The sequence below is a fragment of the Amyelois transitella genome, chromosome 16, assembly GCF_032362555.1.
Source record: "Amyelois transitella isolate CPQ chromosome 16, ilAmyTran1.1, whole genome shotgun sequence".
Taxonomy (NCBI): domain Eukaryota; kingdom Metazoa; phylum Arthropoda; class Insecta; order Lepidoptera; family Pyralidae; genus Amyelois; species Amyelois transitella.
The window spans coordinates 9093122-9110187 of record NC_083519.1 but is presented as its reverse complement, the minus strand read 5'-3'; the positions used below and the strand labels follow the sequence as shown (position 1 = coordinate 9110187).

Genomic DNA, 17066 nt, shown 5'->3' with positions numbered 1-17066 from the left:
AGCTAAGTTGTCACATTCAGTCATCTTAACCTTCTTAATTCATCCCTCTTGGTATTTAGTTCGGCAGCGTTCTTTATAGGAAGAAGTCCTAGATGCGTCTGTGACTAGTTCCGTCTTTGAGCACCATCCAAGACCATTGCAGGTATCGTGCTGAGAGGCGCCAAGTTTACCACATTAGTTAGGCATATAACTGAGACTCTCATCCATAACGTTACCCATTTAGACGTCAGATGAGAGTCTCAGTTACGAGAGTCTCAGTCCTCAGTCTCAATAACGTTAATGAGTCCCAGCTAGGATCATGTTTAGGTTTGGTTACATACATTTGGTGACCTGTATGTGCTTTTTTTTTGTAAACTACTCGTACCATACTTAATTCGCGCCATTATTTAACTTCAAGTTGCTTAAATTAAGTAAGGGCCGTTCCAGCTGTAGTTCAATTACTAGTGAGGATAAGTGTATTTACATTCTACGTTATTTTTTTTTCAGTTCCACAAGCTGGCTCTGACCGTAGACACCACAAAATTACTTCGGAGGAGTACCTACTTATTTCAATGTTCTAACTAAACTATATCTTTAATAGCGAGCACAGTTCCTTAATGAGCATTTATGTGGAGGAGGAATCTAGCAGACGGTGAATGCAATGCGGCTTTTCCTTTCATTGTCTTTTAGCACGAGGTTGTCACATCAACTGATATTGCAATACGAACTGAAACCTAGTTTTGGTTTCTAAGTAATTAATACCAGCTGAAATTAAGAGTCATATGCAAAATGTCATTGCACTGAACTGAATAGGGTTCCACAATGGTGCTACTGCTTCAACGCTTCAGTCTCTCAAAAAAGAAATTATTTCTCAACTCGTTGATGAGTTGCGTAGTCTTACAGGTCCGAGAACTCATCCGAGAATTCGGATTTCGAAGGCTTTCCCCATGAACTGGTGTGCTATATTCTCGGAGCGGGGTGCGACTACGTCGGCCTCATCTCCTTTCGCGGCGGTAAGGCGACACCGAGGGAACAAGCGCGGCTCTCGCCAGTCGCACCACAGCACGCGTCGACTCGACATGTAAGTAGCAGCTCTCTGTCAGTGCTTCATAGTGTATCAGTGATTAAAAAAATATTGTGTTTTTTTTTAATTATAGTGCATTGATCTTAAGCCTGACGGCCTTATAACCGGTAAGTAGGTATATAGTGCAGTGCAATCTCACGGTGGATTAAAGTTGGAAAATCGGTAATTAGGTTTTCAGTAAATAGACATTCACTAAAGTGATAATAGACCTTGGTTTTCACTTTAATTATGTGCATTAATTACGACTAAATAAAATAAATATTACTTTTGTGTATAAAATCGAAATTTTGGTAATAAGCGCTAGTTCTCAATGCTTTTTTATCTTAATTTATTTTGTTTACTATAAATAATACTAGTTCTTTCATCGATCGGCCTTCAACAAATTCCTCCCGGGAGAGTTGATCGCCAGCATTTTGTAACGGTGTTCCATTTCTATTTTTGAATATCGCGGTGCTCGATTTCATTTCGTCGTCCAATAGGAGCGGATCTATGCCGAAGTTCTCCCGCGCTTTTGGCAAGTTGCCAGCCCATGACCAATGGCGTTAGAGCGCGGGAAGCGAAGGCGGCTTACGCGCATGCGCCTGTTGAGAACCGCATTCAAACTTTACTTTTTTCAGGACCGGTATTTTTAGACGAAACATAAATTACTGGCCAGCTGGTGTTTCATGTTACTGCTCAAATTTATTTTTGGACTAAACCGGATCTGCTTAAACTTTTAATCGACGAGATTGATCGTAAATCTAGCAGAACAAACATATTTTCCTCGTAACGAATTATGCCTGCAAGAATATTTATCTGTTAGAGAGTCTTTTATTTAAAAATAATTATCTTCCTCATATAGGTACTTTGAATTCAAGGAGAGGGCCGCCAAGTCTCCATTTTTTGTGTTAACTTAAATGATTGAAACACAAGAGTAAAAAGAAATTAATACATGAAATTCCAATCAATTACTTAATTGAACTACCCATAAACAGCATATACATTGACCTAATTTTAAATTCATATAAACCATTGGCATGTAACACTTAGAATAAATTACACTTGGATTTAGACGGTTGTCCTTGGACGGACGCCAGAATTGAGGAGTAGCGTCTGATGTCACACTGCCTTACTTGATAAACAATTGTTTAATATTATGGCCTAATTATAATAAGACTAGTGTACAATGCGCACTTAAAAACTAGCTGTTTCCCGCGACTTCATCCGCCTTTTATCTCTATTCTACACTTATGGTATTTCAATGTTAGGAGCTATATGGGAATGAGACGGAGTAATTCTAAGTCTTTTTATTAATTGGTAACGGGAACAACACGGGATAGGCTTATAAATTTGGTATTCTTCTTTTAGGCGATGGGTTAGCAACCTATCATTATTTGAATCCCAATTCTATCAAGCTGAACGTGGCCAATTAGTCTTTTAAAGACTGTTGGCTCTGTCTACCCCGCAAGGGATATGACCTGATTATATGTATGTATGTAAAGCTATACCTACTGAATAATTTCATAAAAATCCATTTGGTAATTTTTGCGAAAGATCTTTTCATCCGTGTCAGCCTTCTGGCGCAGTGAAAATTCGTTTTGACTCACTTAGGTCCGAGTTAATTTCCGGAGAGTTCGAATGAAATTAATTAATTAACGTGTAATTTTAGTTAAAATTTAATAGCGTTATGAACTTTACAACTTTATTGTAGCAGAATAGAAAGCCTTCTTAAAAATGTAGGTCACCTACTTACGTAGTAGGTATTAAATCATTTGTTTTTGTCTGAAGATCAATAATTAAATTGAACTCCTTGCGATGGCTACTTTTTGTGTTTTTTGACATACCTGGTCCAAGGACGCGCATTCTCAGTAAATTCCTTATGCGTCTTGTCCGAGCGATGACCTCGACCCTTTGTGAGTCAGTCAGGAATGCCATTATTTTGAGTCACGCGAGAGTCGCGACTCACTCTCATTTCACTGGCAGACTTGCTAAATATTAATTTACACCCCCGTGATCCTTTCCGTATATTTTATTTACACCTGATTCACGATTTAAGATGATACCTTGTTTGTTACCTACCTTACCTTATATGATTTTACTTCTAAATAACAAATTCTTAAATTTCCATATAGGTATACTATACATACTTACTATATTGTATTCTTAATGACGGAATGGAGTGACAGGTTGCTTCGTTGTTAACCCATCGCCTAAACTAAGAAATCAAGAGTTTATAAACCTTTTCCTTGACTTTTACAAATAATACCTATAATTTATGAATCAGTAAAGTTTAATATTTTTCGTTTAATTTGGTCGCGAACCCAAAGACAATATAAATACCTACCTTAGCGTGACAAATTATACAGATTAAGTTAGTCCGAAAAAAGTCCGAATATCTAGGATACTAACTCAACTTTACTTTAATTTTTTTCTATTACCTACACAAAAGTGATAAGATTGCAGTGAAATTTCTTCATTGAAATGTCTAAAACAACACACTTCTATCTATTTGGTATTCCATCAATCCTAGGCTCTCTCCGGAATAATCGAAATTTTTAAGGTCAATCGTGTGTACATATATGTAGGTATAAACGACAAACAACACTAGTGTCCTGGGTATACTCGTAGTATAGCTGCTACGAATGCAAATTGCAGTGCTAGGTCAGTGGACCGCGCGATCTGAGGAATTTAAATCGACCCTTGATCAAAGAGTTTGTAAATCAGTATACTCTTTTTTTTAATAAAACAAATGTAATTAAAACCAGCCTATATTGTCTCGCAGTGTGTTGTTCCATTTATTTTCAATAAAAACGGTAAAAGTCGTGTCTGTTGTATGGTATGTTTGTTGTTGATATATTTATTTAATAATTTATCTTTTTAAATAAAGGAGCCATATAACTGAGCCCTATTACGACTATTACATTTTTGTGTGAGAGAGAAGGATAGCAGAGTCAAGATCCTTTTCAATAGTTTTTTTTTGGATATGGAATCCTAAAAAAAATAATTTTAAATTTGTCTGTAGTCTCGCTTCAGTTCAGAATACAAAACATACATATATTTGATCACGTGTTTATTCCATATGGGGTAGACAGAAATTACAGTATCAAAAAGAAAAAAAAGGCCGAATACAAGTGAATATAAAAATCGATCCCTGACCACTGGTTGTAATTTATTGATGGAAGTTTATTTTTTATCGCCTCACAAAAGACACAGATATTTTAAAAAAGAAAATATAACAGGAGGTCTTATCACGCTGCAATCTGTGTCTTACGCCGCGAAGGTCAACTTATTTTTAAATTCCAATTTTATTACTTTTTTTACATTATTACAGAGTCACAACTGTTTTATTTATCAAAAGCCCATAGCAGTCTTAAAACATGTACATTTCTCGTCCAGATTCATACTCGTAGCAGTCAATTACATTCGTCTGAACGCTAACCGATTGTCTTAAGACGTGGAAAACTGAATCGTGAAGAAACATGCACTTTCAGGAAACTGGATTGGATTGTCAAACTCTAAGACTGAATTACTTAAATGATAAAAAGAGAGGGAATACAAAAATAATAATTACGGTTATACTGCGGGATGGTAGAAGCTTCGCGTTGAAACCCGTAGATTCTATGTACGCCCCAGATCACTTTTAAAAAGTAACTCGCCCACTCCAGGACCCTCATACGACCTCTTGGTTCTTTAATATTTATACGGGACAAATAACACAGATTGAGTTAGCCTCATAGTAAGTTCGACACTTGTGTTACGAGATACTAACTCAACGATACTATATATTATAATAAATAGGTACTTATATAGATAAACATCCAAGACCCAGGCCAATCAGAGAAAGTTTGTTTCTCATCATGCCCTGGTCGGGATTCGAACCCGGGACCTCCGGTGTCACAGGCGAGCGCACTACCGCTGCGCCACAGAGGCCGTCCTTCTCAGAGCAGGATGCAACTTGGACTTTACGCCAAAAGTTTGAAAGAAAGAAATAATTTATCACTACATAGTATAAAACAAAGTCGCTAGTTTTAGTATGTTTGTCTGTATGCTTAAATCTTTAAAATTACGCAACGGATTTTGATGCGGTTTTTTGTAACAGGTAGAGTGATTCAAGAGGAAGGTTTTTATGTTTATAGTTTATATAATTTTGCACCCGTGCGAAACCGGGGCGGGTCGCTAGTGATTAATGAAGAACAAAATTCGATTTGTTTTTCTTATATGGATTTGCAATTAGTAATCAGTGTTTAGAACTGGTTATTATAACCAATAGTTCACACTGCACTCAATCATGGCTTCTTAAACTACCGTGAAGCATTTCCGTTCCGCTGATTGACCAGAAAACTATGGCTTAAGGTTTTTAACCTCGGCTTTATTAGAAAAGGTTTAGTCATTCCGGGCTCCTTATTGAGTAATTGTTAAGTTATTACGAAAGCTGTTTCAGATCTGTTACCGTTAATATGACAAATGTCTATATAGTGATAAGCTCCGAGTTTTTTAAACCCTTGAAATGAAGGCAAAAAAAAATAATTTAATAGTCTTTGAACAAAAGACTTAAACGAGTAAATATAGATAGATAGATAGATAGATAAAACTCTTTATTGCACCATAAGAGTAAAACATACAAAACAACACAAAGCAGACATACTTATATGGTACAAAGGCGGACTTATCGCTAAAGCAATCTCTTCCAGTCAACCTTTGGGTGGAAGGAAATCAAACAGGAGATTGGCGTTGGCGCAGAGCAAGAAAAATAAATGTTTGAACATAATAAAATACATACATAATATATATCTATATATAATACATACAAATACTCATAAATACAGATAAATACATAAAAATAACATATACTTAGGAAAGAGTAGAAAGATAATGAGACCTAACGAGATTTTTGAAACTATCAATAGTCTGGGCTTTCCTGATATCGACAGGGAGAGCATTCCATAGACGGACAGCTTGTACAGTAAAAGAGTGGGAGTAAAAATTGGTGTTGGATGTCGGTACTCTTAGTCGTAGAGTAAACGTGCTACGCAGACTGCGTGTGGCGCCTAAATATTCGTTTCTTTCTAGTACCTTTCCAATGTTTGACGCCTGTCTAACCCCCAGAACCTTTGTAGGAGAATCTAACCCATATTGGATCATCATAATACAACTTACATACATACATATATTGTCTCGTCTATAAGCTCTTACTACCCCGTAAGCATTAAAGACGTCATTTTATATGTATAAACCCTTAATGGGGGAAGAGCCTTGATGGAACCCAGGAAATTGCCAAAAAATATGTAAGATATAAAAATAGTTCGTTTTTATTTCAAGTAACGACGAATTGATAATTTCTTACTATTGCAATTTTGGAAAATTCCACTAGTTTCTCTTTGTATGCAAATTTTGTACTTATCTGCCGATTTTCCCCTGAATAACAAGTGTTTATTATTCTTTGGCCTCACTCTGTTTAAGATCAATGCACTAAGTATAATAAATGACACTGCCTTAGGCGTAATAGGGGTTTTGCATTCATTTGACTCAAGGCTTAGTATAATGACAAAAATATATTATAATATACTGAAATTACTATTAAGGAGTAACGACAGTTTCATTATTTAACGCTCAAATACTTTTCCGATTTTGGTGTTATAATTCTTTTAGTTTAATATTAACTTAATCGTTTAACTGAAGCGTTGCAACACAGTATATTAATCGTTACAATTAAAGGCTCTTTCGCCTGTAATTTTCATGTGGTTTTCAATATTTTATTATGAAAATTTAAATTTTTGTTATAACACCTTACATTAAACCGTTTAAGATAATACATACATACATAAAATCACGCCTCTTTCCCGGAGGGGTAGGCAGAGACTACCTCTTTCCACTTGCCACGATCTCTGCATATTTCCTTCGCTTCATCCACATTCATAACTCTCTTCATGCAAGCTCGGCGGTTTCGGGTACTTTTGACAATGTTTTATTCACCGAAATTTTGTTTTCAGCTTTTGACATAGGACAGTAGCCACACAACCGCCACCATGGACGCGATCAAGAAGAAGATGCAGGCGATGAAGCTGGAGAAGGACAACGCGCTGGACCGCGCGGCCATGTGCGAGCAGCAGGCCAAGGACGCCAACCTGCGCGCCGAGAAGGTCGGTCTTATTTCTTAAGGGATAAAGTTTATTTTCTCATATCTATCATACATATCTAAAAAACGTGCCGTGTAGTTCCCGGCAGTGCCGTGTAGTTCCCGGCACCAATACAAAAAAGAATAGGACCACTCCATGTCTTTCCCATGGATAAAAGGCGACTAAGGGATAGGCTTACAAACTTGGGATTCTTAGTTAGGCGATGGGCTAGCAACCTGTCACTATTTGAATCTCAATTCTATCATCAAGCCAAATAGCTGAACGTGGCCACTCAGTCTTTTCAAGCCTGTTGGCTCTGTCTACCCCGCAAGGGATTTAGACGAGATCATATGTATGTATATCTAAAAAACCAAAAGAATGAAAGAGAACTGGACGCTTATTGGTAGACGGCTGATTCTATCATCATTTTAGATTGTAATATAAGGGTTTTTAATGGCCTCCTGAATGTAGACCCTTATACATTCAGGAGACTTATTATTTATTATTAGACTTATAACCTATAATCTTATACCGAATTAATCTTCTTGCTTTCGACCAGGTAACTGTTAGTGATATTTGATAAGCACCTATCGCTTTGAAATAAAATATATATAAACTGGACAATGAAATTCTTCAACTTCGAGTAGCATATCTCACTTTCTTCTGACTTTAAATATTTTATTTGCTATCAGTATTACATGAAATTCCGTTCATGCAAAAGACATAAACGTGTTTGATTGTTTCTAAACACGTTTATATCATTTGTACATATAATGAAAAATAGGAAAAAAATGCTGTGAGTTTATCAAAACTAAATTAATTTTAGGGAAATGTACCTAATAAATTTAATAAGTCTTTGAAAGGGCAAGCTAAACCCTTATAAATAAAATTATTTTTGAACCGATAAAATTATTTTTAAAGAATTACCGTTCGAAATGTACGTGATGTTTCTATTATTATAGCGTTAATTATCCGAATTAAATATGATAATTTACACATACATTTCACGGTGTAGATCGAGGTCACAAGTTGTAATGAAATATATGATATGACGTATGAAAATATAATACTGTTTAGCCTAATTTATAAACTGAACTTGGTGCGTCCACATTAAGGAGGTTCTAATACTTTAAGCTACCATCCAGGAATTGATAAGTCAGGTTATTAAATGGGGTGACTACTGTTGTGATTAGACGTAACCCTCTTTTAGAGGAACCATCATGGATCATGGTCATATATTTAGTTGTCTGTGGGACCAGGTTGACTCGTATAGTTTGTAATATTTTGAAGGATAAAAAAATAAAATGTTTTTTTCTTTCACCTTAAGAGCATGATTTTCACACACATTGACATTCAAACTAATGTACAGTCAAAAGAGATAAGTCTGATCCCTTGTTGGTATAAATTAACAAAACGGGAAATAATATTCGACGTTGTTTATGTTACGTACGTATCTTGCGAAATAATCTTATAACGTTTAAATCCCTTGCGGGTTAGACAGAGCCGACAGTCAAAAAGTGAGATTAAAATAGTGATAGTTACTAGCCCATCGCCTAAAAGAATCTCAAGTTTATAAGCCTATCCGTTACGACGTCCATGGGAAAAGGATGAAGTGGTCCTATTTTTTTTGTATTGGTGTCGGGAACCACACGGCACATAATCATATACATATGAGTAATTGTTACATACAAATAGTCTCATACACACAAGAAATTGTAGTCTTAACTCCCTCTAATCAAGTTAAAAACGATTGTTTTTTTTGGACAGGCTGAAGAGGAAGCCAGACAGCTGCAAAAGAAGATCCAGACCATTGAGAATGACCTGGATCAGACGCAGGAGGCCCTCATGCAGGTCAACGCTAAGCTCGAAGAGAAGGAGAAGGCTCTGCAGAACGTGAGTTATTATCTTCTTATATAATTACTAGAAGTTGCTTAATTGCAATGAAATTTGTTGTCAGGTCAAAAGTACCCGAAACCGCCGAGCTTGCATGAAGAGAGTTATGAACGTGGATGAAGCGAAGGAAGTATGCAGAGATCGTGGCAAGTGGAAAGAGGTAGTCTCTGCCTACCCCTCCGGGAAATAGGCGTGGTTTTATGTATGTATGTATGTAAATTTGTCGTCAAAAGTATTTACAAGGCCAACTACCAAGACCTACTTGCTGACATTACTTCTGTCAGTTATCCTCTGCGGTTTTCTTGTTAAAAATGTATTTTTATATAAGCTAGATTTCAGGAGATGCGTTTTTATATGCAGCATTATCGCATCCTTGATGATGTATCCATCTATACTAATATTATAAAGCTGAAGAGTTTGTTTGAACGCGGTAAACTCAGGAACTACAGATTCGAATTGAAAAAATATTTTTGTGTTGAATAGACTATTTATCGAGTAAGGCTTTTGGCTATATAACATCACGCCGCAACTATAAGGAGCGAATAAATAATGGAAAATGTGAAAAAACGGGCATAATTATTCATATTTGAGGGCTTCAATGATGCCCAAAACAACTATTCCACGCGGACGAAGTCGCGGGCACAGCTAATAAATAATATGATTATTAGATGTTTCCTTCCTTCCTTTTTACCTCTTTCATGTAAGAGTGCGTTTTTCAATAGGATTTAATTTAAAAACTGAAAATTCGGTCACAATAAACGTGTGCAGTGCAAATAGGTTTTATTTAATTGTTCCGGAAGGCTCGGGGACACAGCAATTGAATGGCAGCTGTATCAATAAATGGATATTGCTGAATTACAAATACTTCATCGAAATTAAAATTGGCTAAATATTGGTGACACCTTTCATGAATAAAAAAAAACTGTAATACACAGTTATGAAAGTAAAACAAATATTTTTTTCCTGTTGCTAAACGTGCGTTTGAACAGAATTTTAATTTAACTAAAATTTACGAAATATTTTGTCATAGTTAAATAAACAATGTTTGAAATTAATTTCGTAGACGTGGTTTATAAAAAAACAAAAAATATTTTTTTAATTTAATTTCAAAGACATGGTTTATGAGCTTGTTACGATGTGAAATTAAAATATGTTTTTTTTTCTTCTCTTATATTAACTGTATTCTGTTACATATAAATTCATCGTATCATAGCTTTTGGAACGTATCCATTACGTAGTATTCTATTTATAAAATATTTTGTTCATCGAAATATTTTTTTTTGTTAAACAGACTTGGTGTAGTGTAGTAGATTGCAATTCGTTCCTTTCCTTAGTTCTCGGGAATCCTGCGCTGTGGGGGGGCAGCGAGCCGCGTTGGGCTATTTTCGGCACCCGACACCTAATATGGCCCCGATGCCTGATGTTCGGTAAAAATAAACCCAGCGTGTGCTGCGGACGACGCGGCTAACATCACGATACACGTGTACTTTAATAATATTTTAATGATACTCTAGATTTTTCCTTAACAAGAATCATTATTCTAAAAATATAAGATAAACTATCTATGAATCTTGTTTAACGTGAATAAAAGGATTAAATTAAACAAATTAGTAATTAAAAATTTTGTTACGAAAAGTGCCGGCTTTCCTAAACGTGGATAAAGTTTGAAATTTCCCGCGTTTAGTGGTGGCGCTAGTGATTCGTTGTTTTGTTGATAAAACAGTCCATTGAAAATAAAGATGGCCGACAAATGTTCGCTGCTAGCGCCCCCAAGTAGAAGTTAGAGACGATCGTCAGTCAACATGGCGGGCCCCGCTGCGCGGTCGGCCGGTTCGCGCCGTAAGCAGTGATGTCTGCATCCGCGCCCCACGCCCACGGGCGCACCCCCGTGCGGCGCAGGGGGCACCAACACCACCCGCGGCTGCGGGGCGACCGCGCACCCGCCCCCAGCACGACACAAAACACAGAACCGTCCAAACAAGTGACCTTAGACAATCAAACAGACGATGTTGTGCCTTGTGTCAATAGTGTTAGTGAATCTCGAGTGACAAGGACGAATAGTGACGATGCACTTTCCAATCGAAATATAGTCGAGGACTTGACGAATGATGACGATGAAATCGAATTTGACGATGTAAGAAATACGGAGGCGGAATCTCGAGACAGTTCTGACGATGATTTTTCGTTTAAAGAAGAGCGTTCGGCTGGAGACGGCGCCGAGGCGGCACCTATAGCCTCTGACATTTCAGATGATGACCCTGAAACAGCAGAATTAGCAAAACTAAGATGTACAAGCGAATGCACGGAGGTTCTGGCCGAGAGAGAGAGCCGGCGGAGGAGGAGGTGTGCGGATTATCCCGGCCTTGCTTTTGGCAGCTCCATATTTTCCTCTGACACAATGATGAAATTTTCCATCATCAAAAATGAACTGCAGAACATCAAGAACACTGCTTTGAAAAGGGTAATGTCCTACATTATTTGAGTCACAGTTGTGTTGTGTGTTTTAAACATTGGTAGGCGTAGGCCAAATGCGCACTGAACTATTTTTAATCGCGGGAGACGTCTTGATGGTGATCCGCGGTGCGAGGCGGCCCTACGCGCGTGGCGATCAGCTGAGCCATTGACATTTCGTTTGACATGTTTACTTGCTCGGTTGCATTTAACGGCGCTAGATGTCGTTATTTCAGTTATCTCTTTTTACGTCCTTTGCCTTTATAGTTTAATTTTTGTCAATTTAAATCTAGTTCTATTTATTATTGATGATTATGAAGATGATAACATTTGGAAAAGCATATTCAAAATAGTGCAACATTCAAATAATAGTTGAACATTCAAACAGAGAATGCCAAAGCAGATTATCTCAAGTGTTCTCAACCAAGATAATGATAAGATGAACACTGGAGATGACATGCACACAGACGATCGAGGTTATGATGTTATCAAATAAGTAGATGTAGGCCGTGACGTATACATGTACCAAGTAATGAAATTTACTCAATTAAATTTCCAGACGCCTACATACTGGCACTCGTCTGTACGTACCACTTTCTAAATTATTCATGAGAATGATAGTGATGCGCAACTGAAAACGATAGTTTAATTATCGATTGTTTTCCTAGAGATGATTGGTCGTTTAGCGTTACTGACTCAGTTCCACAGATGATAACATAGCTAGCTGTTGTATTTAATAGCCATTATGATAATATTATATGACTAGTATTGGAAAATTATCAGAGTTAGGTAATAGGGTAATGTCCGAACGAAAACGGAATATATCAATTTGGATTCCGACTAAATGAATGGGCAAGGTGAACTCTTTGTACTAACATCAGTTGTGTTATTTAAGAACTTATTATTTAATTTAAAAAATCTAGTTGCAGCAGTTACCTACACAAGGCAAAATACATTACTTCGTAAGCATTTAATTTGCATGTCCGCGTTTTCCATAATAGATTCATTCCATTATATTGATATCAATGTCTGATGCAGTGTTCCTTTCATTTAAACGTTTGAACCTGCTTTATCATTGCTTTTAGTAATGCACAATAAATCAGTAATTCTCTAATAAGCAGTTGGTATGATGCGGATGATTAGGAATGTAATGTAACGATTGCGTTAATTTTAAGTTTCCAAGAAGTAACGTGATTTGTAAATGTGTTTTTAATGTTCAGCTGGTGGAATTTAAATTTGAAAAAAGAAATTAAATCTAGAAAATTGGGGTATTCCACTCTTTCACGTCACTGGTTGGAATTTAATATCCTTTCCCTCCCCAGCTGATTTTATTAATTTCGACACTCCACAACTAATATGATTTGGGAATATTTACTCAACTTTGTTTAAATGTTCAAAAACTGGACCCGCTTAGCCAATAACTCAATCTAGAACATATTTACTATTCAATTCTGATAACAGCCCACAGTAGCGCCTAATTGAATGGGTGCCGGACAAGATCACGAATCCTTTGTTAACTGAACCTATTGTTACACGTTTTCTTTGTCATAGCCTTCGTGGCTTCGTATACTTCATCTTTGTTATCTGATTTAAAAAAAATTAACACAAGATGGCAAAGTTTTTGATTTTTATTTTTAAATAAATTTAATTTGCAGGGAATTAACAGGGAAAAACGAGATAGTAGTCTGCGTGAGGTGTTTTTTGATTAAGAAAGAAAGAAAGCAGTTTATTTACTAAGTACTAGTCGTGCTGATACTATAATAATATGACTAAATGTATTCCGTAAATTGTTATTCTATTAGTAATGTTGTACCTACGAGTAGTAGAAAATGCTGTTTGTGTTATAATGTCATAACAAATAGTTCATTAGTGACCTAATTATGCAGTTCCGACGCATTCCATCTCTATGTACGTGCCATTTGAATAATTGTACCATCGAACATGGCTGAATCATGGCCATCTTTTGGATCCGATTCATTTTTGACACTTGATATATTGCATGTGACCATATATCACATAGATGATGGACAGCTGACCCACTTTAGTTCTTAACAATGACATTACCTTTTCTGAAGTAAAATTAAATGTTGTGAAACCAAGTGATCTGGGAATTTTTCTAGCAATTTCAAAATTACCATTAGATATGGAAATAGCAAATACATATTTGTTAATTTGGAAAAGCAATCCTGGCGTTAACGTTAAATTATATAGGTATAAAGGTCAATAAATAAATATAGTTGCAAATGCAAATAGGTTGTCACTGCCTTTACAATATATTTTGTGTTCTTATTAAGAAATCATAACATATATGCTAGCATTGCCTACTGCCAAACTGTATGAATATCAGTATTTTTAGAATTTGGAAACAAAGTAAAACAGATATTTTATGAGAACACTTATTTCATTCTCATGAAATATCTGTTTTACCTACACCTGATTCCTTGCTCAACAACTTGTTCACATAACGGAATTTCAAACAGTCGCATACTTTCCAAATGACGTCATTTAAATTTCGGCTGTGCCTGAAGTTTGCCTCGTTACGAGAATTTTTGTTGCTAATGTCAGTATATTACGTCTCTTTCCCACTATTGGGATGTAGTTATAAATGGTGTAACTAGATGGCGCTTTATATAAACCTTATTGTAAAATATGATTTGGATTACATACGATAGTTTCCAAAGTATTTAAAACTACCGAAAATACATTGTGAGAAGAATTACAAGAATTTTCTGAGAATATAAACCTATATTAATAACAAATTATTTTGTTATTTTGCAAGTCATATAATATGAATATTTTTTGATCAGAAGGTGCAAGTGCATATACAAATCTCCCTAATTTTTGTTGTCTACTGCTCTCTCATGCATTAAAAACTCCTCTACTTCCGTAAAACCATTATGTGTAAAATTGTTGAACCATTACACCCAGCCCGTAATTTGGCTTCTCGGTCCCTGGGCTCTCAGGAAACAGTTTTGGTTGTGCACTAACAGGTGGAGCTACGTGTCATTTAGTCGATCACTGACATCGCTGTGTCACTAGCCCATTTCGCTGTCAAAGTCATTCCGAGAATGTGCAATTGTGTAGAATATTGCTTTTATTTCAATTAATTAATCGATAAACTTGTTGTTAATTGAATTGAATTCAAAAAATTCTCAAAAGTGAACGTCATTAGTTAAGTGACGATAAAGTTGTAGCGTCTAGGTTTTGTGGCGGCCATTTTATTGCCGGCTGTGTTCATTCGTGCCGAGCCCATTACTGCGATACGGAGGCAGCAGTCAGTTGGCATTTTCGCGAGTACAGCGGAGGTGTCTTTAGTTTTTAGCTTTTAGGCAATCGATTTATACAAAAAAAGTGCATAAAAATGACGACAACAGCGCAAGGAACGATTTTAGACGTTTTGAAGAAGAAAATGCGTCAGACAAAAGAAGAAATGGAGAAATATAAGGATGAATGCGAGGAGCATCAGAAACGATTACAAGTTGAAATAATGCGGAGAGAAGAAGTAAGCAAATGTGATTTTAGTTCTGTGTTATCCAAAATTGTGTAAATGTGTTATATTTTATTCGGTTTAAACATGCGAGTTATCAGTGGTTTAGTACCTATAGTGTAGTGAGTAATGTCCGGCCATACTTAGGTGTGCGAGCATGAGCAACGTACGCATATTCGCCTCTCTTTCAGATTCATCTCAACATTATCATTCAGAAAGAGATAGCGAATAATTCTTTTCATCAAGTACTTGATTCGATAGATGAAATTTAGTGTCGCTACAAAAATTTAGGAATTTCAAGGATTTGATAAATTTATCGATAGTGGACATATTATGGGGAATGTATTTTTCCATGAGTTTATCGTTATTTGGTAGAGTGGTGGTTTCTGTTACACGTAACAGGTTTGGTTGCGTTGGAGGTCGTATACCGGTCTATTGTAGCACATGTAGAGCAAGCCGACTAAAGTAGTGGAGGCCTAGCACCCTTTGAGGCATTCCTGTTGCTCGGACGTCCTCGAAGGACTTCTGGCGCCGTGAAGGCGTGTCCGTGCCCCTCGCCTTTATCGTCACATGACGTAACTCAATACGGCAGCATAGCTCATACCGATTGTAATTGATCGACTTGCTTCCTTTTTTGAAGAATTGCTCCCTAAGATTCCAATTCAATATTTATGTTTTTTTTTACAATCTGTTCAAAAAAAGTACTTGTTTCTTCGTGAATGCCAGCGTCTTATCGGCTTACGTGGAATGATAAGAAGTAAATGGAATGAAGTTCAAGATAGTACTGAGTTACCTGGTCCTGGGTGACACACAATTTAATAATAATTCTACAAATGATTCATCTAAAACGACTTCATTTTCTGTGTCAAATATTAGTAACTTTTTGAGATGTGTCGTGGGCGTGTACAAACATTTAATCAGACATAAGCATGACGCTCCTAAAATATGATTATTGAGGTCAAATAAATGTTAGAAATTGACAGAGTAATAGGAACCATCATATTACAGATGGTTCTAATAAAAGTAAGGAATTTAACATGCCTTTTAACGAATTAATAATACTAAACCTGTTTAGAGGAGCCAATGTAACAAACGGTTGAATGTTTACGATAAGCATATATTGTATCTAGTTGCTAGAACGACTAACACCACCACACATGAGATTAAATATGAAATTATTTCAATAATAGTTTCAATAACTCGAGATAAAATAAAGGAGATTACAGAAAGAAGTAATAGTCGAAATTACAACTCAAAGTTTAGTTTATTGTAGAAGATAACTCTCGAATCGGAATTTCATGTTCCATGGCACTAATGACCCTTTACGTGACCGTGTTGCATTCCAATTGATTGGTGTGGCTATTGTACGGGACCATTTCAATAGTCACAATGGCTCCGGCCCTAACCGATCCTACTATATTTTCATTCATAGTTTTGACCGTCCATGAAATGCCCCAAATTATGCAATGGACTGTAACTGTTTTCAATTGTTTGTCCCTACAATGGAAATATTCGACACTTATTTTTGTTAACTTAGTCATCGAAATGCAGGTCTTTGACCTTTATGAACAAGCTTACCGAAATACATAATAGCCTCTTGCATCTATTTAATTTGAACGCAAGTTCAAGGTGATTGATTCGACGTACTAATTCGTAATTTGCCTGTTGTAAAATTGTTATTTATGGTTCAACAATAATGCCACAACACGGAATGTTAAGTGATTTTTCAATTATCACTTCAGAAGATAGTGAATAATGTATCTCGTCAGATTATGCGGAGTCAGCTTTTTGTCGTGTACAAATAGTAGCACGTACATGCTTGGCTTCTGAATTGCCGTTAATGCTGTATAAAGAAGTTATTACGATAGCAAATCAGCAAGTCCCGTCATGACTATTATTAGCATCCACGCATTAATGACGACACAGGATAAATAAAAGGAGGAGAAGTGGGACTCGTTTGCGCTTCCTCGCGACAAGGACGTGTGATGTCATGAGCATGTGTAGTGCGGTGAATATAAATAAAGTAGCGCGAAATTCCAGCCGCCGCCGGCTAATTCATAGCACGTATATTGTTTCA

The 17066-nt window shown here is 36.4% G+C and overlaps 1 protein-coding gene across 24 annotated transcripts in view; it reads left to right on the top strand.

The window, feature by feature from the left end:
• Positions 1-959: 959 nt before the first annotated feature.
• The window catches only part of LOC106129084 (tropomyosin-2), a 30533-nt gene continuing 14426 nt past the window's right edge, over positions 960-17066 (top strand). For 8 of the 24 annotated variants that reach the window (XM_013327537.2, XM_060948522.1, XM_013327536.2 and 5 more), the window contains exons 1-3: positions 960-1060; positions 7033-7182; positions 8926-9051. In XM_013327537.2, the coding sequence (XP_013182991.1) occupies positions 7069-7182; positions 8926-9051 (240 nt within the window). In that variant the 5' untranslated portion in view covers positions 960-1060; positions 7033-7068. Of the gene's footprint in view, positions 1061-7032; positions 7183-8925; positions 9052-10833; positions 11513-14526; positions 15005-17066 lie in introns of those variants that run through there. The other 16 variants (XM_060948518.1, XM_060948516.1, XM_060948519.1 and 13 more) reach the window with 15 other exon arrangements.